Source organism: Pan paniscus, chromosome 4 (assembly GCF_029289425.2).
Source record: "Pan paniscus chromosome 4, NHGRI_mPanPan1-v2.0_pri, whole genome shotgun sequence".
Classification (NCBI taxonomy): Eukaryota; Metazoa; Chordata; class Mammalia; order Primates; family Hominidae; genus Pan; species Pan paniscus.
The window spans coordinates 88,503,410-88,527,902 of NC_073253.2; the positions used below are offsets into that span (position 1 = coordinate 88,503,410).

The 24,493-nt window shown below is 33.5% G+C and overlaps 1 protein-coding gene across 4 annotated transcripts in view; it reads left to right on the forward strand.

Annotated features, from left to right (window-relative positions):
* CDH12 (cadherin 12) overlaps nt 1–24,493 on the forward strand; it is a 1,103,355-nt gene that overhangs the window by 1,001,101 nt on the left and 77,761 nt on the right. For all 4 annotated transcript variants that reach the window (XM_055112489.2, XM_055112491.2, XM_034960250.3 and 1 more), the window contains one exon: nt 10,651–10,818. In XM_055112489.2, coding sequence (XP_054968464.1) covers nt 10,651–10,818 — 168 coding nt within the window. The remainder of the gene's footprint in view (nt 1–10,650; nt 10,819–24,493) is intronic.

Sequence of the window (24,493 nt, forward strand, 5' to 3'; positions counted from 1 at the left end):
GGAAATTATCTAAAATATTTCATTTTATCAGATGGGGCCACTATGGGTTATTTTTTTCTTCTATAGTTATGTATCCTTTTGAGGTTTGCTATAATGGGTAATCTGACCAGAAATGGAAGTATGGACAATGATGTTCTCTTAGATCCCTTCAGCTTATGAAGAACACTCCTGAGAGACAAGAGGAATAAAAGAATAAGAAAAGTAGGTGTATAGAGATCGGTGAAGAAAGAGAGTATTAAAGGTCACTTACTGGATTACAATGATAAATTCTATAAAGTAGGTAAGTTTATATACTCAGAATAAGAGTGAGTATTCTCTTAGAGAGAATGAAGGATTTAGCATTAAGAATTTAATATTGGTAAAATAACTGTGGATAAAACCATATCTAACCTTTAAAAAGCAAGATAAAAATCAAACAAAGATAAATTTAAACATAAAGAATGGGTTAAAAATATAATTTTTATGGTCAAATGAATACCAAACAACTTTATGAGCCAAAAAACATACCCTTCCCTTGATTTCTCTTGGCCAATTTCAACTTTCAACCTATTCTAGTATGTTTAAAAAGTTTGTTTTACCATACAGTACGTGAATATGTAATGTAACTTTTATAATTTTGTATGTATATTTTATATAATGTTTATTATTTAGAACGAAGTGTGAAACAATTCTGTCGTAAGCTATGTAATAGATTTTTGAAGCATTGATTTTCACTGGAGACAGAAGTCTTGATATTAACAGTGCCTCAGACCACTAGGCAGGAAAAGAGTGGATGATGAAGCACTTCATTAAGAGAATGAAAATTAGTTCTTCATGCACAGAAACCATTAAGAAGACTTTTTGTCAAATTTATCACCTTGTGGTAGGTAAGAGTAAATCAAAAATCAAGGATAATTGCAATTTCTCAGAAACAGTCTCCATTTGTTCCAGCCATATAGCTTCCCTTTATGATTTCTTTGCTGTTATTAAATAAAACGCATGAAAAACTAATATTATCTGAAATTTTCCACATTTGAGTGTAGAAAACAGCTTAAAACAATCCTGAAAAGAAAAGTCTCATCAAAACCTCTGGTGCCTAAATATTTATGAAGAGATAAAGAGATCATTTTGTGTTTCATTTGAAATGAGAAAATAAGAAGATTTCTGTATTGACACTGCTGTTTGACAAACATTCCCAGCATCTCTATCTAAGTGGATATGGCAAGTTCATTTCTAAACAATATAAACTGATACATTCTAAACAGTATAAACTCATTTATTCCATGAAATAAGCCAATAAATAATAGTTCTTTTAAAATCAGTGTATTTGACAATTGTTTGCCTTAACTATGAAATAATTTACTCTGAGTTAAAATCCAGATGCATTCATTTATATGCTTTAGATGATTAGTAAATGACATTTAAAACACTCAAAATGTAGCTATAACTATAAAACATTAAACAATTATGTTTATTATACTTAACATTTATAAAACATTAAAATGTTTTTATATTAACATATTGTATTATTTTATTATATAAATAATTTCACTTAATGTTTATAAAATATTTATAAACATCTATAATCTATAAAACATTAAACAAGAGCAAAAATATTATAATATTTAATTCAGTGATTGAAATCAGGATGCTGAACATCTCAACAGTTTTGATAATAGAGTAACTCCATTTAAGAAAACAAATATTAGTATAAATGATGAACTCTTATGTCTTAATTTAGTCTTAAAATTCTGTTAATGTATTTAAATATTCCCTAAATGATTCTAAATAACCAGTCTGAGTTCAGTTACTAGGTATTGCCATATTTCATATCATATGGTAATGATATGCTGTATTCTAAATGATCTTAGCTCTACTTGAGAACACATTACAATATTATTTTACCTCAATATCCTCTTGTTAATCTATAAAATTGTTTTTTTCCTATCATGGTAAAATATACACAATATAAAATTGACCATTTTTACCATTTTAAGTGTACAATTCAGTTGCATTAAGTATGTATACACTTTTGTCAAACAATTACACCATCTAGCCAAAACATTTCTCTCCATATCTCTTAATTTACATGCATTGTGAAAAATACGTCCTTTATAAATGTTTATTTTACATGTTTCTACATGTATTTATAGAATTCATATTAAAAAAAACAATTGAGTGAGAATAGAGTTGCATGAGATACTTTAAAAGTTTTTTATTTCCTGTTCTGATATTTCTTGCTGTGTGATCCTGTTCTAAATTCTGCTTAAGGAAACATGATAAAGTTTGCCCACATGACTGATACTTTCCCAAGACTTTTGCTCTTGAGTCTATCAACCTTTCATTCAGAGATAATTATCTTCAAGCCTATCTCCCAACGAAACCTCCTCCTATAGCTTGACCGATATTATTCTTGTAAGTCTTCTAAAATATGTTGGTGTTATAAAAACTTCATATTAAAATTAAAGCTTGGGCCAATAACTTTATATTTTGAGCTAACACTTTATGATATTATAGACAGGCTTATGACTTGAACATTATTTTAAAAATTTATTTTGTATATCACATATATAACATGCTGTCATAAAAGATACACACACACACATATAAATGGTTACTACAGTAGAACAAATTAACATACCCATCATCTTACTTATTCATTCTCCCCCAACTACCCCTGGCTCCTCCTCATGGCAAAGAAAGTTATAATCTACTTGTTTAGCAAAACTCCAAAGTGCAATACACTATTATTAACTCTAGTCCTCATGTTGTATATTAGATCTTTTAACTTGTTTATCTTGTATTTTTGCTATTTTGTATCCTTTGACCTACATCTCCCCATTTTCTCTACCATACCCTGACCCTTATAATCTTTCTTTTATTCTTTACATGTTTTACCTCTTTTTTTAGATTCCACATATAAATAAGATCACACAATATTTTTATTTATATGCCTGGCTTATTTCACTTAGAACACTGTCCCCCAGGCCTATCCATGTTGTAGCAAATGGCAGGATCTCCTTTTTTAAGGTTGAATAGTATTCCATTATATGTGTATACCACAGTTTCTTATTCTGTTTGCCCACTGATGAACAACTACTTTGTTTTCATATATTGACTATTGGGAATAATGTTGCAATAAGCATGAAAGTGCACATATCTTTATTAGGCGATAATTTCATTTCCTTTGGGTATAGACCCAGAAAAGGGATTGCTGGGTCACATGGGGATAGAGTATTCTTTTGATATTAATTCAGAATAAAATCTGTAGAACTGAGTAAGACACCTCAGTTGGTACTGGTGAAATAAATTATATCTTCTTTCTTTAAGGGCAAAATAAAAGAGTCTTTTCCAACACAATGAAGTCACTCTTTTAATACTTTTTGCCAGAATAAATAAGTTGCCAGGAAGCATTAAGGCAAGAATTGATTATGGGATAGCAGAGGCAAGGAAATCAATAGACGCTAATAAATATAAGGAAAGAAAACTGTGTCAAGGAAATAAATAATTATTAAGATAAAACAGCACATATTGTTACCTATTTTGTAATATTATGATCGTGTATAAATTCCATGCCCAGGAACGCACTGCAGGCAATCAATCATTTTCTTGTATTCTGCATTGTCAGACTTCAGGTAGATTCTGGGTGAGTTCCATTTGCTTTATTTTAGAAATCATGAGATGAACACATCAGCAAAAATAACTAAGGATGTTTGGGCTTGAAAGGAAAATATTCCGGAGGGATGTGATATATGCCTTTAGCAAGTTGTAGAGCTGTCATGTAGAAGAGGAACTAGATGTATTCTGTGCTGCTTGAGAGGAAAAGAGCTATCAATACATAGTATGAGTTACAGGAAGAAAGAATTCTGGTTTCATATATATACATATGTAGAAAAAAGATAAGAATAATACCATATATAAGAATGATAACTCATTAGATTGTGAGTTTCACATTACTGGATGGATTAAAGCAGATGATGAGTAATGAACTGGTGCTGTTGGATTTGATTATGTCATTTGATGCACATGTATCTATAACATACGACCTGACAGGTCCTTTGCTATTGGGAGACTAAGATGAATCAAGTAGATCATCAAGTAGATCCCTATCTAGTAGGGGGAGCTCATCAGGTCTTCAGAAGATTATATGTGAGTTTTCTGGTATATAATCCTCTGATGCTACTATGGGACACTAGACTGATTGAAGGGATGAGAGCTTCTGGAAGAAAGAACTCCTGGAGGAAGTGGCTCATAAGTCCTATAGGAGAGTTAAGACATGATACAGTTAAGAAGTTGGACAATATGGCCTCTAAATTTCTTACTGAAGATAACCTGATAACTCTTCTTGTCTTTCAAACACGTTAGCAAAAAATTTTAAAAATCATATATAAATGCAATGATGAACATAACATTTGAATAAATATTATTCAAGAATGTACTAGTATTTTTAAAAATCCATTTTACATTTTAGGCTAATTTAACACTAAAATGAAACTCAGTAACTTTTCACATAAAATAATGCAAAATCTGCTCTCTCATAACTGTAATGTAACTGAGCTATGGAATTGAAAACAGAAACTTATATTCTCACTGCTGAAGTTATGTTTTGAGTACTATCATTACTCTTTTTTATCGTTCACCTTATTAGCTATCTCTAACATATTTGTGCATTAAAATACTGTTTTTAATGTTTCCTCCAAATCTTTATTAAAAACAGTTAACAATGACTTGGTTAACACTGGAGTCGATGTTTAACTAGGAGACATCTCTTTCAGGTCTAATCAAAAACATTTTCATGATACGATAGCTATAATACCCCTAGGTAAATACTAATAACCCCACCTTCTTCAAAATTACATCATGAGTATTTGGGTCAATAATGATGAAGATTACAAGAACTATGTTACATCATAATCTCTCCTGAAGGATAAACACTTATTTGCCATGTGTTACCTCAGCTAGCATTATGCACTATTTTATTTACTTTACTAATATTTATTGAGTGCCTACTATATGCCTGGCATTCTTCTAGCTAGCCATTTTCCAGGGAAGAAGAAAGTAAAGACAAAAGCCCCTGCCTTCAGCAACATACATTCAATTTGAGGAAACATAAAACAAACAGAATAAATAAGGGAAATACATAGTGTTTTCAATAGCTTAAAGACTAAGGAGAGAATGTTAGAGAAAGAAATATGAAATATTAAGGAAGAGTATGTATGCTAGACAGAACAATGATTGCCCAAGTGTGTCCATGTCCTAACCCCCAGGACCTGTGAATATGTTATATTACATGGCAAAGAAGAATTAAGGTTCTAATCACATATAGTGGAGATGAGGTGATTATTCTTATTATATGGGTAGACTCTGTGTAATCACAAGGGTTCTTGTATGCAGAAGAAGGAAGCAGAAGGGTCAGAGTCAGAAAAAGATATGAAAACGCTAATCTGCTACTGCCTTAGAGGAAGGAAGAAGGAGGTCAGGAGCCAGGGAGTGCTGCCATTGTCTAGATGAACAGCATTTAGAAAAAAATCACAGCCCTACCCATGCCCTGCCCCTTGTTGGCCTCCTTACATCCAGAATTGTAAGATAGTAAGTTTATGTTGTTTTAGGCCAGTAGGTTTGTGGTAATTTGTTACAGAAGCAATCAGAAATTAATTTAGAAAGAAATTTTGGATAGAATGTCCAACACAGTCCTATGAAGACGACTTTTTAAAAAGATCTAAAGGAAGTGGAAGAACTACAAATGAGCATCCCTTGGAAAGAACATTTCTGTCTGGGGAAGACAGTGTGCAAGGCTGCAGTGAATGAGGGAGGGAGTTGTAGAAAAGAAGATCAGAGTTCAGCAGGAAGGTGAAGATTATGTGAGGGCTTTATTCTGAAAGGTGTGGACACTCTGTGATGACTTCACAGTGGAGGAGCTCTGTGACCTGGCTTACGCTCCGACCTCACCATCATGGCTGCTCTATGGAGAGCAGACTGGTGGTCTAAGTCTCCTTTGAACTATAAACCTCATTGAGTGGAGAATAAAGCCATTTACCCATTGTTCATCTGCCAGTCCCCTGAGTTCATATAGTGCTGGTCTAAATCTCTAGAATTTGGAGAAAAGCAAAAAAAATTTTTGTCATATGCTATCTACAAAAAACCATTTTCTTCTTTTATGACATTATTCAGAATGATTAAGATAAAGCCTGGACTTGCCTCCCCAGGTATTTAGCTCCAAAGTAAAAGAGGGATAAGTTGAAAACAGACAATAACTTTTTTCAAGAAAACAAACTTCTTCTTTTGCAAAATAAGTAGCTATAGGGTAAAAGAAATTAATGAAATAGATTCTTCAGGGTATACATAGAAGATGGGGAGAAGGTACAAGAAAAAAATGAGAATAAAATCTATTTTTTGATTAAGATTCACAGACAGTAGAATAAAAAAGAAAAGATATCACAAAATAATAAATTTACAGTGAACTAAATAATTATGGTACATACAGGTGGAAAAGTAACATAGCTGTATTAAGAACAGGGAAACAGAAAAACAGACATACTCTTGAAGTGGCGTCATTGTCTGGGATAATCCCCAAGGTTCCTTTTCCCATGCTGAGGAAATCAAGGATGCAGACACACAGGGAGTGAGGTTAAGAACGGAGGTTTAATAGGCAAAAGAAAGAGAAAGGCTCTCCTGCAGAGAGAGGGCACCCGAATGGGTTGCTGCTTCTTCAGTGAAATGCAGCAGGTTTTACAGATAAACTTGAGGAGGTGATGTCTGATTTACACAGGGCACAAAAGATTGGTCAGACCAGGTGTACTGTTTGCATAAGGTGCGAAAAACTGGTTAGGGCTAGGTGTGCCATTTGCACAGTTTGTGAAAATCTGGCCATACCACCCTAATCTTTTATTATGCAGATGGGTTCTCTACCTGGCTAGTGCCACGTTGCCTAGTTCTTTACTGTACATGTGGTGACAAAGAAAAGGGAAGACAGAGCCTCCATGTTGAACATGCCTGGCTCCTAGGTAGCCCTTTTCTCTCCACACAGCTGCTGGCATTCCCCCGAGCAAGCTTCCAGCTTGCTTATCTATGTCTGCAGCTCAATTTTTCAGGCTGCTCTTTGCTGGAAAAGAAATAATTTGGTGCTGCTTTTTATTAAAAGGGAAATTTTACCAAGGACTCTTTTACTCTTACTATCTGCCTAAATAATTTCTATCTCCTTTATCACTCTGAGCCAGACATTAACTAGATGCCAGAATTAGAAAAGAAAATAAAAGAACTCTCTGTCCTAAAGTGGCTTTCTGTCTGGTAAAGAAAGGTAAACAGGCAACAAATCAAAACATGCAACAAAACATTCTACATGCTATGACTGAATCCTAGGGAGGGTATAGTCATTTCTTCCTGAAGCCATGCTGTGAGTCAGAAAAGGCTTCATGAAAAAAAAAAAAAAAGACTAAAGTGGAAGAAACCAGAAAGATGTCCACTAACTGGGTAGGCATTCATGGGGGAACTGAGAGAATGAGGACAAGAAGTTTGGAGAAGTTTAGGGACTCAGTGGACATGGAATGGTTGGAATAGCTGGAGCCTAAGCACTCAAATGTGTGCACTTCAAATGGCATCTTCTCACAAGCTTTGACCATTAGGAGTGGATGACTGGAATGAAGGCATTTCTTATTGGAGTCTCATAATTCTTACTCTATTTATAGAGGCTAGGTAACATAACAATTCTGTGCATTGCATTATTCAAATGATCCCCTACCAACTTGTCATTTCTTTGAATAAACACTATCTTTAAATATATTTATTCATGTGAAATGGTATGATGGATCCTAGACTAGGATTCAAGTTATCAATCCTGACATTCCTTCTGTCACCTATACCTTAGATAAGTCAAGCTTTCCATTATTCATACAGTTGCTGCTATGCTCCTGAAAATGAATGTAAAAAGCATATCAATCTCATCTAATCTAATCTATCTATCTATCTATCATCTATCTATCTATCTATCTATCTATCTATCTACCTCAGTAGTCTCAGATAATAATAAGAATTAACTTCTATTAAGATACAGCAGGACATTTGAAAAGAGTGGAATTATTGAAGATAGTCTTTGAAATTGTAGTTGCATTTGTGACTGTCACCAAATAGATGCTAGCAGAAGGTCTATCACTATATCACTATCCATCTATCTATTTCTATAGCTATCTGTCTATTTATCTGGACAGAGAGAGTTGTGGAATTGTTTTTTTTCTGGTTATTTGCCAACCTATATAAAAAGCTATCTACTGGGATCCAGTTAGATTAAAACATTAAGATGCAATTGAACAGAGACAAAATAGGTATTATCAGAGTTAAGAGTAGATGTATATTTTTTCCGGTGATTCATAAAAATTTTCAAGACCTTTTCCACCACACTCACAGCCCTGCCTTCCTGCTCTACCCTGTTTCTGATGAGTGACGTCTCTGCTGCTTCCAGCCCTGTTGTTAGTGTAATGCTACCAACTGGATAGTATGTAGAACTTAGACAGAGGAAAGGATTGTATATGTAGTTTGAAAGTCAATTTCTAGTGATGACCAGGGTGTGCTTCCCCTGCCCCAGCACCACTTCCATTTAAGTACTGCTGTTCCAAAGGAAAAATAATGTAGTTATGTGTATATTTTTTTTTTGGAGTTGAAATCTGGGTACTAAGCCAAACTCCAAATTTAACATGAGAATCTTTAAACATTGCAGTTTATTTTAAAGTGGGAGAAGAACTTTTTCAAGAAGTTATTCTTTTCATAGTACCCCATTTTTATTAATTTCGCAACAATTAAGCAAAAAATGATTGCATCATCTTGGGAAAAGAAGATCTTTGCACCTTAATGTTTTAATCTAACTGGATCCCAGTTTATAGCTTTTTATTTAGGTCAGCAAATAACCAGAAAGGAACAACTCCACAATTCTGTCTCTCAGTCCAGATAGATATATAGATATAGAAATAGACTGATGGATAGTGATAGAAATAATTTTCATGTTGGAAATTTTTATGCTGGAAATGAATTAAGAAAGTTATACATAATTTTCTTATTGAAAATGAATTAAGATAGACTCAGTCAACAACAGGATAAGACATAATGCATATGAATCAAACCCAGGCATCTATCTAGAAAATATAAGCATTGTAAGTCAGGCAGAAGTCACATAACTTAAGGTATGTAGAACCAGAACACTCATCGGTAGAGATGAAGAATCTTAGTTAAGAGACTTGGAAATGAAGCATCAGGAGCCTGAGCTGAAGAAAGGACAAACACATTGGATTAAAAAGGTGTCACCCCATCTCTACTAAAATACAAAATAAGCCAGGCGTGGTGGCGCATGCCTGTAATCCCAGCTACTCTGGAGGCTGATGCAGGAGAATCACTTGAACCTGGGAGGTGGAGATTGCAGTGAGCCCAGATTGCACCATTGCACTCCAGCCTGGGCAACAAGAGAGAAACTCTGCCTCAAAAAAAAAAAAAAAAAGTGTCAGTACAAATTGATAAATAAAGTAGCAGCAGCATAAATGAAGGCTGTCTTTTTTTTGCAACAATTTCCTGCCAAGGGTCAGAAGAAATCTCAGATTGTCAAATTTAAATCAGTGTTTGTTAAGTAGAGAGTAGAAAGTACAGATAAAACAAGGATGTATGTTGGGTTTATGATTTGGATTCTGTATGTTTGTTGATGGTTGATTTATTTTTGTTGATATTATATTTGTTATTTATATATGCTACTTAAAGAAAGTAGCATGTTTCTTAAAGAAAGAAACAACACTATTAAAGCTAGCTGTGTTTAAAACAAATGCTGTCCAATGTCTCCCTAAAGCCATTGACTAAAGATTGGAATTTGGTATGAAATGTATTCATGATTTCATTTGAGAATAATCCAGGAGGTTTTGGTTCTTTTACTATGAATAAATAGGAATATAAACTATTTTTACACTTGGACACCAGGGTAGGAAATGAGGACAATGTGTAAATATGTACATGTACTGTAAAGTTCACACTTATAAATTTAATTATTTAGAGATTTATTCACTCAGCCAGTCACTCATTCGGTTAATTGGTTTGCATACACTCATTGTGTTCCTTGTAAATGGCACTGTCCTGGATGCTGGAGAAACTTAGTGAAATATCTGTTGCTAAAATAACTAACGGGAATTCTGAAAGACAAAATAAAATATGTAATGAAGATATTGAATGCATTTTTAGAAAAGAAATTAGTATTTTTACTCTAGAAAATAAACAGAAAAACAAAGAAGAAAGTAGTAATAATTGGAAATTGCATACTCATTTCAACCACTTCGCATTTTTTGTATTTATATTTTACCTCTAATTTTTAATGATTTCTTCTTTTTAAAGATAGGATCGTGCATATAAATCATGTCTAACTTGGTTTACTTATGAATGATGACTACCTCTTAGAGGTGATACATTGTTCTTTAACCATATTTCTCATTGTGGCATGGCATTTTGTTGTGTAGCTACTATAATATTTTAAATTATGTCCTAACCATTGGACATTTTGAATGTCTCACTTTTTAAAAGATACAATTTTAGCTATTATGTCTCTGTTAGTGATTCTAGGTAGAATCATGTTGTTGTTGCATTTTATTTTATTTCAGAAAACACAGCATTTGTGATATTTATTTTACATTATTGCTTTTATCCCTTAAGGTGTTATTAGAACAGCTTTGCCAAACATGGACAGAGAAGTCAAAGAACAATATCAAGTACTCATCCAAGCCAAGGATATGGGAGGACAGCTCGGAGGATTAGCCGGAACAACAATAGTCAACATCACTCTCACCGATGTCAATGACAATCCACCTCGATTCCCCAAAAGTATGTCACCTTTCCTGTTAAGCCTAAATTATTGCGGTTTAAAAAAATTTAATGGTGTCATTGAATGCTATGGGAATGACAATCATTTTCCAGACACTTAGTCTTTAGGAAGCAGAAGCTAATGGATTAAAAATTACAAATCTTTTTATTTTTTATACTTTAAGTTTTAGGGTACATGTGCACAATGTGCAGGTTAGTTACATATGTATACATGTGCCATGTTGGTGTGCTGCACCCATTAACTCGTCATTTAGCATTAGGTATATCTCCCAATGCTATCCCTCCCCCCTCCCCCCACCCCACAACAGTCCCCAGAGTGTGATGTTCCCCTTCCTGTGTCCATATGTTCTCATTGTTCAATTCCCACCTATGAGTGAGAATATGTGGTGTTTGGTTTTTTGTTCTTGCGATAGTTTACTGAGAATGATGATTTCCAGTTTCATCCATGTCCCGACAAAGGACATGAACTCATCATTTTTTATGGCTGCATAGTATTCCATGGTGTGTATGTGCCACATTTTCTTAATCCAGTCTATCATTGTTGGACATTTGGGTTGGTTCCAAGTCTTTGCTATTGTGAATAGTGCTGCAATAAACATGTGTGCATGTGTCTTTATAGCAGCATGATTTATAGTCCTTTGGGTATATACCCAGTAATGGGATGGCTGGGTCAAATGGTATTTCTAGTTCTAGATCCCTGAGGAATCGCCACACTGACTTCCACAATGGTCAAACTAGTTTACAGTCCCACCAACAGTGTAAAAGTGTTCCTATTTCTCCACATCCTCTCCAGCACCTGTTGTTTCCTGACTTTTTAATGATTGCCATTCTAACTGGTGTGAGACGATATCTCATTGTGGTTTTGATTTGCATTTCTCTGATGGCCAGTGATGGTGAGCATTTTTTCATGTGTTTTTTGGCTGCATAAATGTCTTCTTTTGAGAAGTGGCTGTTCATGTCCTTTGCTCACTTTTTGATGGGGTTGTTTGTTTTTTTCTTGTAAATTTGTTTGAGTTCATTGTAGATTCTGGATATTAGCCCTTTGTCAGATGAGTAGCTTGCGAAAATTTTCTCCCATTTTGTGGGTTGCCTGTTCACTCTGATGGTAGTTTCTTTTGCTGTGCAGAAGCTCTTTAGTTTAATTAGATCCCATTAGTCAATTTTGGCTTTTGTTGCCATTGCTTTTGGTGTTTTAGACATGAAGTCCTTACCCATGCCTATGTCCTGAATGGTAATGCCTAGGTTTTCTTCTAGGGTTTTTATGGTTTTAGGTCTAACGTTTAAGTCTTTAATCCATCTTGAATTGATTTTTGTATAAGGTGTAAGGAAGGGATCCAGTTTCAGCTTTTTACATATGGCTAGCCAGTTTTCCCAGCACCTTTTATTAAATAGGGAATCCTTTCCCCAATTGCTTGTTTTTCTCAGGTTTGTCAAAGATCAGATAGTTGTAGATATGCGGCGTTATTTCTGAGGGCTCTGTTCTGTTCCATTGATCTATATCTCTGTTTTGGTACCAGTACCATGCTGTTTTGGTTACTGTAGCCTTGTAGTATAGTTTGAAGTCAGGTAGTGTGATGCCTCCAGCTTTGTTCTTTTGGCTTAGGATTGGCTTGGCGATGCGGGCTCTTTTTTGGTTCCATATGAACTTTAAAGTAGTTTTTTCCAATTCTGTGAAGAAAGTCATTGGTAGCTTGATGGGGATGGTATTGAATCTAAAAAAAAAAAAAATTACAAATCTTCAGGGTTGAACATTTTGATGAGATTCATGCCTAGTGTTACTTTAGTAAAAAATAGTGAGCCAATAGTTGAAGTATTGGTCTTATGCTATCAATTTTTATTAAAGTAACATATTCAAAATAAGTTGGGATCTTACCCTAATATTTTATTAACTGAGAAAGTAATATAAATGTCCCAAATCTAATGTAATATGGAGCCTCATAGTTTTGACACATATCCCACCATATTAGATGCTATGTCATATAATTAACATTAGAATTCTGTGCCTTCTTTTTGGTGATTATATGTGTTGAATCATTTCCAAATATTTTCATGTATCAGATGATATTGATGCTATTTACATTACTTTAGTTCTGACTAGTTATTTCATTTTAGTTTTGTAATAGATGAAAATTGCTATAGTTTCTATGATAATAGAGTAATTCACACCTATGTCTTCTCTATAACTCTGTGTTTCTTGTTGAAAATGAGTTCTCACTTGTGTTACATTTAGTTTTCTGTTGCAGTATTACATCTAACACCAATCACTACCTGTTTTATTCCTGGTGCATTTTCAAGGATCATTTCAGTGTCCCCAGGACTTAGAATACAGAAGCTGCATGTTTCTGTCACTGGTTGTATAAGGATCTTAATTAAGTCACTAGGCAGTCATTTGCATAAACAGTCAAAAAAACACAGTTTTTTCTCTTTCCACTCCAGGAGAGTTTACGAGTTCATCTACTAAAATATATAATATTGAGTATATTTAGCTAAATGAACATTTTATTTATTCCTTTGGCTATATGTAAGTTTTTCCATATTTTACTACTTTGTCATTTTTTTTCTTAAAATCATAAACCTATATTTTACTGATGGAAATGTTTTAGTTTAGTGACCAAATGTCTAAAGGCCAAATGCTTTGAGTGGCAATTAGAAATAATTACACTTTAATGGATATGTTAATTAGCTTGACTGAGCCATCCCACTCCCAATAAGTATACACATTTAAAAACATGTTGTATATATTAAAGGTGAACAATTTCTGTTTGTCAATTAAAATAATTAATTAAAGAAAAAATAATTCTACTTTTGCATATAAATGTATCTGACAAATGGCTACTATATAATATGCTATGATTAATAACACAGAGAGTCTTAAAGCAATACTTTTCCTTATTTTGTTATTAAGGAAAACAGGAAAAAAGAGATTTAAAAGGAGAAAGAAATAATGCATTTGTTTCTCTAATATATGGTGTGACTAATATGATCGCGACACTAAAAACGCTGAATTTTTATTTTTTTAACCACTTAAGTGTGGCAAGCTGTAATAGCTAGTTGAGGAGGACAGATTGGGAGACTGTTTGTACATAAAAAGTGGCATTGTGAAATTGGGCGCTGTTTTGGGTTTTGTGCATATGAAATATGTTCAATCTAGAGTGTAGGAAATAGCCAGTGTATTATTAGGTAATGTCAATATCCTCATTCACATGGGTGATAGTGAGGATTCCTATATCAGGGATACAAAGTTACAGCAAGTGGAAGAATGCAATCCATGTGGGTATGGATGAAGGCTGGTTTGTAGAGTTGGACTTGAGACCCTGACAAATAGCCTGGGCAAAGGGGCATGATGACAATGGCTCAATGGCAAAGAAGCTAGAGTATGCTTAGGAAACCAAGATGGCGTGCTTTACTCCCACTGAAACAAGATGGTCATTTTTGGATCTTAACAAATGAAAAGAGTATCTGAATAAAGTAGTAGTCCTGCTTGGCATTTATTCAAGGTTGAATCTACAGGTCTAAGGGAAGTCTCTGAGATGTACTTGCAAAAAATGTAGAGGATAAGGGCATTGGAACTTTTTTTGTTTTGTTTTTGTTTTTTTTGAGATGGAATCTCACTCTGTGGCCCAGGCTGGAGTGCAATGGCATGATCTCGGCTCACTGCCACCTCCGCCTCCCAGGTTCCAGCAATTCTCCTGTCTCAGCCTCCCAAGTAGCTGGGATTACAGGCGTCTGCCACTACACCCAGCTAATTTTTTAATTTTTATTAGAGACGGGGTTTCACCACGTTGGTCAGGCTGGTCTCGAACTCCTGACCTCAGGTGATCCACCTGCCTTGGCCTCCCAAAGTGCTGGGATTACAGGCATGGGCCACCATGCCTGGCCAGCACTGGAACTTTTAAAGCATTTACTTATGTGTCAAGGACTTTATCATTACTATCTTGATTTCCTTTTCACATCAATACTCTAAGATCACTATTTTCCACATATTACTGTTAAGAAACTGAGGCCTATAAAGAATAATAACTTGCTGAAGATCAACAAAATTAACTGACTTAACAAAAAATCTGAAGTTCAAATTCCTTCCATTTTAATGTCATATTAAAATAAAAGTTATTAGTTTCCTTTATCTGTCACTCTACAATCTTAGAGCATATCTGCAAAAAAATCACGGCGTATGTTGTCACCACTCATAAACAGGAAAATGAGAGGACAGAAGAAATCTATCAAGGAGATCACTGTGATCAAATTATTTTCTGCTTGTATTACATGAATACTTGGACTATTGTCTGAAACTGTAACGGGTGGGGGATATTTTTGAACAGGAGAAAGAAGAGGTTTTCACATTTTGAATGAATAAAAAATTCATCTCCCTGAAATTTTACATGTTTTTGTATTAAGACCTTTTTACTACACTGTCATTTTGAATTACATCCTTTAGAGGAAAAAACAGAACAAAACATTTATAAAGAGAAAAGCCAATTCTTTAAAAGCCAATGCTCTTTTTGCAGGAATATTTCTCATGTGGCACAATTAACCGTCAAGTGTGATATAGAATTACAAACTGAAATAGTATCCTTTTCAATGTGGAAGTCAACAAAATATATTCCATACATACATAAGAAAGAATTTCCCACAACTAACTATATTTATTTGTGACTCTTAAGCACTTATGCTAAAAAAAAATCCTTTCTCCAGATGAACTTTATGAGATACTCTTCTCATTGCTTAAGCTACACAAATTAAGTTCTTAAAATTTACTAATTGTAAAGCATTTTGGCTTTGTGTATGTGACCTCTTAATTTGAGATGGAAAAAATGTAAATGGCATAGGCATTTGTATCATGCATGTATAGTTTGCTATTTTATTGTTGTTGTAAAATATATAGTTTCTGAGATATCACATACCAGATATCACTGCCAATTTGATATGATGATGTGATGAGGATCTAGACTAATAAATCACTGTGTGTCATGCACTACAGAAAGTGAGTTGCATATATATTCCCATTTAACTCTCATTATGGGAGTATAGCATTTTCTCACTTTTGAAAATAAAGGAGCAAGGCTATATTATTAAGAGTGGTTGAATAGATAACTTGTCCAAGAACCCTAACTTCTTAGCACTCTCCCTCTTTAATGGTAATTTGCTTTCAATGCCTGTGTTTTCCCCCAAAAGATCCTACAGATAACCCAGAAAACGGTCTTCAAATAAAGGTAGTAATATTGTTTCAGAAATAGAAATGATACATGGCATATTAAAAGAGCGGTAACTGAAGTTATATAAAGAGAAAATAGTTTCTTTACAAAATGTTTTCCATAGAATTAAATAGCTTCCATCTACCACAATCAAGGATATCTGTAGAGGATTTCCATCTGTTAAAATAAGCTACAGAAAAGTGCTGATGGATTCCAATATATGAATTTTAAAGGACAAAACCATCTAACAAGCTGATCTAAATTATACATTATAAGATTAAATCAATTAAGTGATGCCGTTAATTAACATTTGGCAAAATATTCATAGTTTTCCCAGTTGGTCGCTTTTTCTGTATAATAATTTTGTAAGAAATAGGAAAACAAATTAAGTAAAATAAAGTACTCTGTATACAACATTTGATGAAAAGAGGGTTTTCCATTATAGAAAATGTGAAGGAGTGTGTGTGTGTGTGTGTGTGTGTGTGTGTGTGTGTGTGTGTTTTCCTTTCTATTTCAATATAATAATAGATAAGATAATTGTATGGTAAACAGATTTGAACATAGAAAATAGTACGTCAATAATCGTTCTAAGAAAATTTCTTACTCATAAATACAACAACATTTTAAAGCAATTCTCTGTTTTGATTAAATATCTACAAACGTGTTTATATTGACGGTTTCTATTAAGAGCTATATTATTTTTTATTCTGTTACAAGTCAGTAAAACATCATTTACACAATAATTGCAGAATAAAACATAGTTGTATTATATTATAGTTTTTTAACTTGTTAACACCTGAAGATATAAAAATTCTTATTATTCTGAAATTAACATAAAAAATCAAAATAAAATTGAAGTAGTAAAAGCATCAGCCAGAATGTTTACAGAACAGTGAACAATATTTTGTCATTGTTTACATCAGCTGTCAGATTAAAAACAACATATATATGTATGTACGTGTATATATGTACACATATATATGTCTATATGTTTTTTCTTCTCCTGTAGATTTATGACATAGAAGGACTACAAGATGTACAAGTTAATTATTGAATTATTAAAGATAATATGCCAATAACTATACATTTATTCAGTTAAAAATATTGATATGTTTAAGTAAAATGTATTTTCTCTTTTCATCCTGTCATTAATGTTTTTGGCAGCCAGGCTTAGATTGGTTGTTTTATGATCTTGAAATCTACCATAGGTCTTTTTTTAAAGAAATGTTTTTTAAAATATGTAACTTATAAAGATTTTCTTAGAATAAACATGAATTCAGCTACATCTTGATGTGGCCACGAAGTGTATTTCTTTGTTTACTATTTGGCATTCTTAAACTTGGAAAATGGTAAGCTACTAGGCTTAAGTTTTCTTGATAAAACCATATAATAAGTCATTTTGCATAAATAGTGAAAAGCTAATTGAATTTTGACAGTTACATTTTACCATATAAAAACACACCTTTACACTTTGTCAGGTACTTAATGTTTGACTGTCTTAATATCTGAGATTGGCTGCTAAAAACAAGTGTTCTGTGATGTAAATTCATTTGTGTATATATATATGTGTATACATATATATATACACACACACATACGTAACATATATATACAGTCTGAGCATTCATAATTCTTTATAAATTGTTATAAAGCTAAGTGTATGTGTGTGTGTATATATATAGGTATATTCATATAGTCTCAAAGTCATGAAATCATATTCTAGGATAAAATATTTCCTGTTATTTGAGTCCAGAGAAGGCAATCTGCTACCCACAATGTACTGCTGACTTTGTTATTGTTGTGAGTAAATTATATGCCTCTCTCACCTCCCACATTTCCTGGAAAATCTGGTTAAGGGTCTATTGCCTGCCTGCACAACAAGTGCAAACAACTGATAACACCCCCATCATACACATAAATGATTCCCCAGAGGGTGAAACAAAGGTGAATTGCCGCTCTTATCACTATCTCCAGTATGCTCTCTTAAGTAAATAGATGGAAAATAAAAAGATGGTAGCAAGTACTCTGAAAGAAAATACCAAGGAATTATGGCTAAAATAATGGCTCTTATGTGAAATCTACAACTATTAAATGAGGATAACTACTTCAGCTTATTCAAATAATTGAGGTTGAAGGGATGGTGTGGGCCAATTTGATCAGCAAGGTTAATGTATAATTATCTAACATATAATTTAATAAAGAAGTTTTGACTACAAAATGCATGGTAAGGTTTTCCTTAATCGAAAGCAGGTGGAGGTTTTAAATAGTAATACACAAAGTTCATGATATGTTAATGTTTCAATTATACAAATATATGTTCGTTTCTAAAATGTAGTACTGGTGCTTGTTCAGCATCAATTTTAGTATACAGTTTAGTTCTCACAATTCTATTTCTACTAATGTTTAAGTAATTTCCAACAGTTAACACTTTGCTAGCATTCTTTCATAACAAATTTACCTAATCTGCTGTTTTTAGGGCCATGCTTTTCTTCTAAATATCTCCCATGTAGGAAGAGAATGTAACTTTCAAAAGTAGTATTTGGGACATTATTAATATTTTTAATCTAGATTATTTAGATACTGTACATGAATATATTACTCTTTTGGTCAATACTTCCCAAAGATATGAGTAAGACAGAAATAGACAAATAGAACTTTGATGTTGTGTGTGTTTATGTGTATTCATATATATGAGATATACATGTTATATGAATTGTGTGTTATGTGTATGTGTATCCTCTCACTTCGGTGGAAACATTTAAAGGGCATAAAAAATAAAACTGCAAATCTAAGCATTTAAAAATGTTAAACAAAAAGCTATGACCTTGTATTCAGGTACTACCTGAGTCTCATAACAATTTTAGGCATGAGTAATAGAAATAGAGTCATCACATTTGATGACACTATCCCTGTTTTTGAAAAATAAGCAAAGATACATTATAAAACCAGCTTTTTTCTAAGTAGAATAAACACATCTAATTTAATTACCAAAAAGCTCCTTTGTCTGCTTCAATAAAAGTAAAAATGAATACGTGATGAAGGTAAAGCATGGCAATGAGAACATAGACCCTATTCTCCAGTAGATCTTACAGTGGCTCTCAAATTATATTTGCCTGAAGAATCCCTTGGGATCCCATATCCCCGGTGAGGGAAGTTCTGTTTCAACTGACATAGCTTGGACCTAACAAATCTAAATTTTAGATAAGTTTTGTGGTAGATTCTGATACAGGTAGTCTACAGAGCAAACCTGAAGATCACTGGTTTACTGTGGTGAGCCAGCAAGTGCTGATTCCTTGAATCATTTGTATGCATATATATGAGATACATGATATACATATATTCTATATCATATATCATATATTAATGTTTGGTATATATTACATATAATATATACCATAGATTATATAATATATGGCATATAATATATGCCATATATTATATAATATATGCCATATAACATATGTCATATATTATATATTACATATGATATATAATATATGATATATATTATATAATATATTAATATATGATATATATTATATAATATATTAGTATGTTAATATATAATAATATATATCATATATCAATAATATATGTAATTAATAATATATAATAATGTATATTACATAATATATTAATATATATTAATTATATATAATTATACTATATAATATATAGTATACATCATAAGTATATAATATATATAATATATACCATAATTATATAATATATATCATAATTATATAATATATACTATATATTATGGTATATAATATATATAATATAATATATATTATATAATATGTATGAGACACATGATACATATAATATATATTATATATGATATATTATATGATATATTATATTAATATATAATATATTATATTATATGATATATTAATATATATTATGATATATATTATATGATATATATTAATATAATATATATCATATATATTATATGTATCATGTGTCTCATATATAATAAGCATTTCCATTACTCATTAAATAGAATGAATAAGTTAATAAGTTAATTGTGTATCTCATGAGAATATTTTGTATTCATGCAAAATTGTATTCCTACAGGTATATTTGGGTAAAGACTAAATATTAAAATCTATTCATTTTAAACTAACTAAACAAACAAACACTCATATATAGTGGTATATCTTGTTTAGACGTCTTCCAAATAGCTTAACAATGTCACATACACGTGCTTTGAGGCTAACATTGGAAATGAATGCAATTTGAATGCAAGCTCAGTGAAAAACACTGTGCTCCAGATTCTCCTATAAGGAGATCATGAGTTTTACTAGGCTCTATATAGGCTGATGTAAGCATATAAAAAGAAAATTAGCAAATTTAAAAAATAATTTGTCATGGCTATTATTACTAATATCACATTGTCATTTGCTAACGAGAGCATGAATCATTTTTAAGCGGTGCTGAAAATTTTTGTTGACTTACTTAGTTCTGTTCACCATGTCCTAAAGGACAAAGATTGCAACATGGCTGTTTCATGGTGCCATTAGCAGAGTCTCAGAAGAACCTAGCATATGAGCAAAAATATTGACATGTCCCTTAGAAATCTGACCTTTAGTTTTAAATTATTTTTCTGAAAGATATTAAATAATGCTTAAAATTTAAGTGATATTAAAGATATTGCCCCTAATCTTACCAATGTTATAAAAAATAATGTTAAAGGCCATGGGTCCATTTAATACTTGTAATATTTGTTAATGTTAATCTGTCTACTTTCCAGCTCACTTTAAGTGACTTTTTTAGAAATTAAAATATTGGCAGGGTGGCATGAATAATGTAGTGTTATGTAGTCTACCATACAACTCAAATATGAGACTTTACCTATGACAGAATAAAACCTGTAAGTTCCTAAACAGGCAAGCAAATTAAAACATAAAACCTGAATTGGAAAGCTCTTCTATCCCCACCTTTTGGCCTTCCTGCAAAAATACGAGAAAATTGTCTCTTTTGACAATCCCCCGAGAATCAGGGCAAGTACATGGATACAGAAACAGAACTTAGCCAACTTAGTAATAACAAAACATCTAGGCCTCTGGCTGTGATCTACCCATACCTCTCCTTTACTTACTAAGTCCTCAAGTTCACAAGTCCTTAGCCTGCTTTTCTGAATTTGGCTGCTGGAACTGCATTAGCCAGTTCCCTGATTTCCACAGGTGGTACACTTGCCACTTCTCTTTAGAGAATAGGGTGATCATTATAGAGAGAAAAGCAGCTCACATATATTGCACCTGTGCTATGTAAAGACACCATTAAAATTGTATATTAACTTCCTTAATCCATATGAGTAGGTTCCGTTTATTTGTACATTTTTAGAAGAGGAAACTGAAAGAAAAAGAGATAGTGAGAGATGGGGCCAGAAACTTTGTAGTTACATGTATGATACAGCAGAACGTAAGTGGATAGCACATTAGAGCTATGGTATTGATGTTTATGAAAATATAGATTACTGCTTCCAACATCAGAATTGTCCCAGTAGCTAGGCGTAGGAGCCCTATATGTGACTATGGGGCTTTCAATCCACTGCTCCACTAATCAAAGCTAAAACGACATTGTTTTAAAGTCTCACTGTATGTTGTTTTTTGTTTGTTTGCTTGGTTTTTTTGTTTTTGTTTTTGTTTTTGTTTTCTTTTTTTGAGACAGAGTCTTTCTCTGTCGCCCTGGCTTGGAGTGCAGTGGTGCCATCTCGACTCACTGCAACCTCCACCTCCCAGGTTCAAGCAATTCTCTGCCTCAGCCTCCCGAGTAGCTGGGATTACAGGCACCCGCCATCATGCCCGGCTAATTTTTTTTGTATTTTTAGTAGAGACAGGGTTTAACCATCTTGGCCAGGCTGCTCTTGAACTCCTGACCTTGTGATCCACCTGCCTCAGCCTTCCAAAGTGCTGGGAATAGAGGCTTGAGCCACCATACCTGGCCTCTGTGAGTATTTTTAAGCTTATAAAGTGATTCGTAAAGCACAGAGGGCCTAGGGTTTTGGAAAGGTACAGATGGGAAACACAGCTCTGCTATTTACTCACGGGGGCCTGACTAAACTGAATAAACTCTCACTGATACAAAGCTTTTACATAATCAAACAGAGATAATAAATAGAGGGATCAGCTATACTCATGTGCCAGAGATAATTCCATTTTATACCTATGGCCCCAAATTAATTACTCATATTGATTTGTTTTACTCTCAAAAGTGGCTCTGTTTGGCTTATAAATTATATAGCCATATTCATAATAATATACTGTGCTTCTGGGAGAATTAGGTAAATCAATACAACTAAAATATCTGACAGTAAAGATGTTTATTTTTAATTTTTTCCTTCTCCTTGTCCCTCTTATATTTTCCTCTCTTTCTCTTTTCAACGTGCTTGAGTGGAGATGAACAAGTGGTGGTTGAAAATGTAGGATCCTCAAAAGAGAAGTAGAGAAGTGAGAGTCAAAGAAGCATTCCTTTTTTTTTTTTTTTTGAGAAGGAGTTTCACTCTTGTCACCCAGTCTGGAGTGTAATGGTGTGATCTTGACTCACTGCAACCTCCACCTCCTGGGTTCAAGTGATTCTCTTGCCTCAGCCTCCCAAGTAGCTGGGATTACAGGCACCCGCCAACATACCCAGATAATTTTTGTATTTTTAGTAGAGATGGGGTTTCACCATGTTGGCCAAGCTGGTCTTAAATTCCTGACCTCAGGTGATCCACCTGCCTCGGCCTCCCAAAGTGCTGGGATTACACGTGTGAGCCACCACACCAGGCCCAAAGAAACATTTCTAAGAGACAAAAACATAGAAGTGATCAATGAGGTTTGGAGAATGGATATACTTAGCCAAATTTAAAAAGACATAACTTTATTTAAGTCTTGGGCATAAGAAAACCCAGGTAGGAGAATGAAGTTATGAGGAGAACTTTAAACACACCCTCCTCAATCCTTTAATACATAGACTTCTGACAGCAGCGGCAATCTTTAGTCACAGATGTGAAAGCATCCTAAAGTCACCATTTATTTCACATGGTTTACATTTCTCTATTTCATATTTGCCTTGTTATTGGTCTTAGAAATTATATAGACAATGAAATGAGACTTCTAAAGTAGTTTTTATGAAAGTTAACAAGAATCTGAGCAATACTAAAAATCATGAAAACGAAAGACATGGTACATAAGAAATATATTTTGTTAACAAATGCCAGACACAAGGGAATATATCATTTGATGAATAATGTTTCGTTCATTGCAAGTATAGAGGATAAAAAAATTATCATTTTCATTTTGCACTGCATAAAGAAGATACAATTTTAATTTCTCCGCTTTAAAAGCTAGTGTAAAAATAGGGAGTGGTTTTTGCTTTTGGTTTTTGGTTTTTGTTTTTTATTTTGAGATGGAATCTCTCTCTCTCACCCAGGCTAGAGTGTGGAGTGCAGTGGCACGATTTGGCTCACTGCAGCCTCCGCCTCCTGGGTTCAAGCTATTCTTCTGCCTCAGCCTCCTGAGTCATTGAGATTACAGGTACGCACTACCACACCTGACTAATTTTTGTATTTTTAGTAGAGATGGGGCTTTGCCATGTTGGCCAGGCTGGCCTCAGACTCCTGACCTCAGGTGACTGCCTGCCTTGGCCTCCCAAAATGCTGGGATTACAGGCATGAGCCACTGCGCCCAGAGAGGTAGGGAGATTTTCAAGTTAATGCACATTTACACTACTTGGAGTAAAAACAATATATACCTAAATATTTAGACCATTGCAAAAAAAAAAAAAAGACATAGGATTTAAAGGGTTGTAAGCATACAAATGTGAAACAAATAAAATTGCAAAGATAAAAGGAAAAAAAATCATCAAAATGTGGCTTTAGGTTGTCCCTGAAAGAATAATAGATTTTATACATAGAAATACATAAAGTAGAAGACAAGTAAAACATTTTAGGTAAAAGCAAAAAACAGGGATGACATAGAAAATATTAAAAAAATAAAATGCAGGAAAAGACAGAAAATCTAAACCATTGTGTCCATGTGTGATACACGAATATATGATGAATATTCACAAATCAACTTTGCAAATTGGTGAGTGGGTTGTTATTGAAAGAATTAGTTTTGTCTAAAAGAAAGCAAAATATACATGGGAAGAGACCATTACCAAATTTCATCTTTTTTAGACTACTCTCCTGTGTCTCAGAAGAAAACCAGTGAGAGGTCAAACTTGTGAGTAAATAAATATCCCCAGCTAACTTAAAATTTTCAGTGTTTTTGGCCAGGCTCAGTGGCTCACGCCTGTAATCCCAGCACTTTGGGAGGCCGAGGCAGGTGGATCACTTGAGGTCAGGAGTTCAAGACTAGCCTGACCAATATGGTGAAACCCCGTCTTTACTAAAAATACAAAATTAGCTGGCCATGGTGGCGTGCAACTGTAGCCCCAGCTACTTGGGAGGCTGAGACAGGAGAATTGCTTGAACCCGGAAGGTGGAC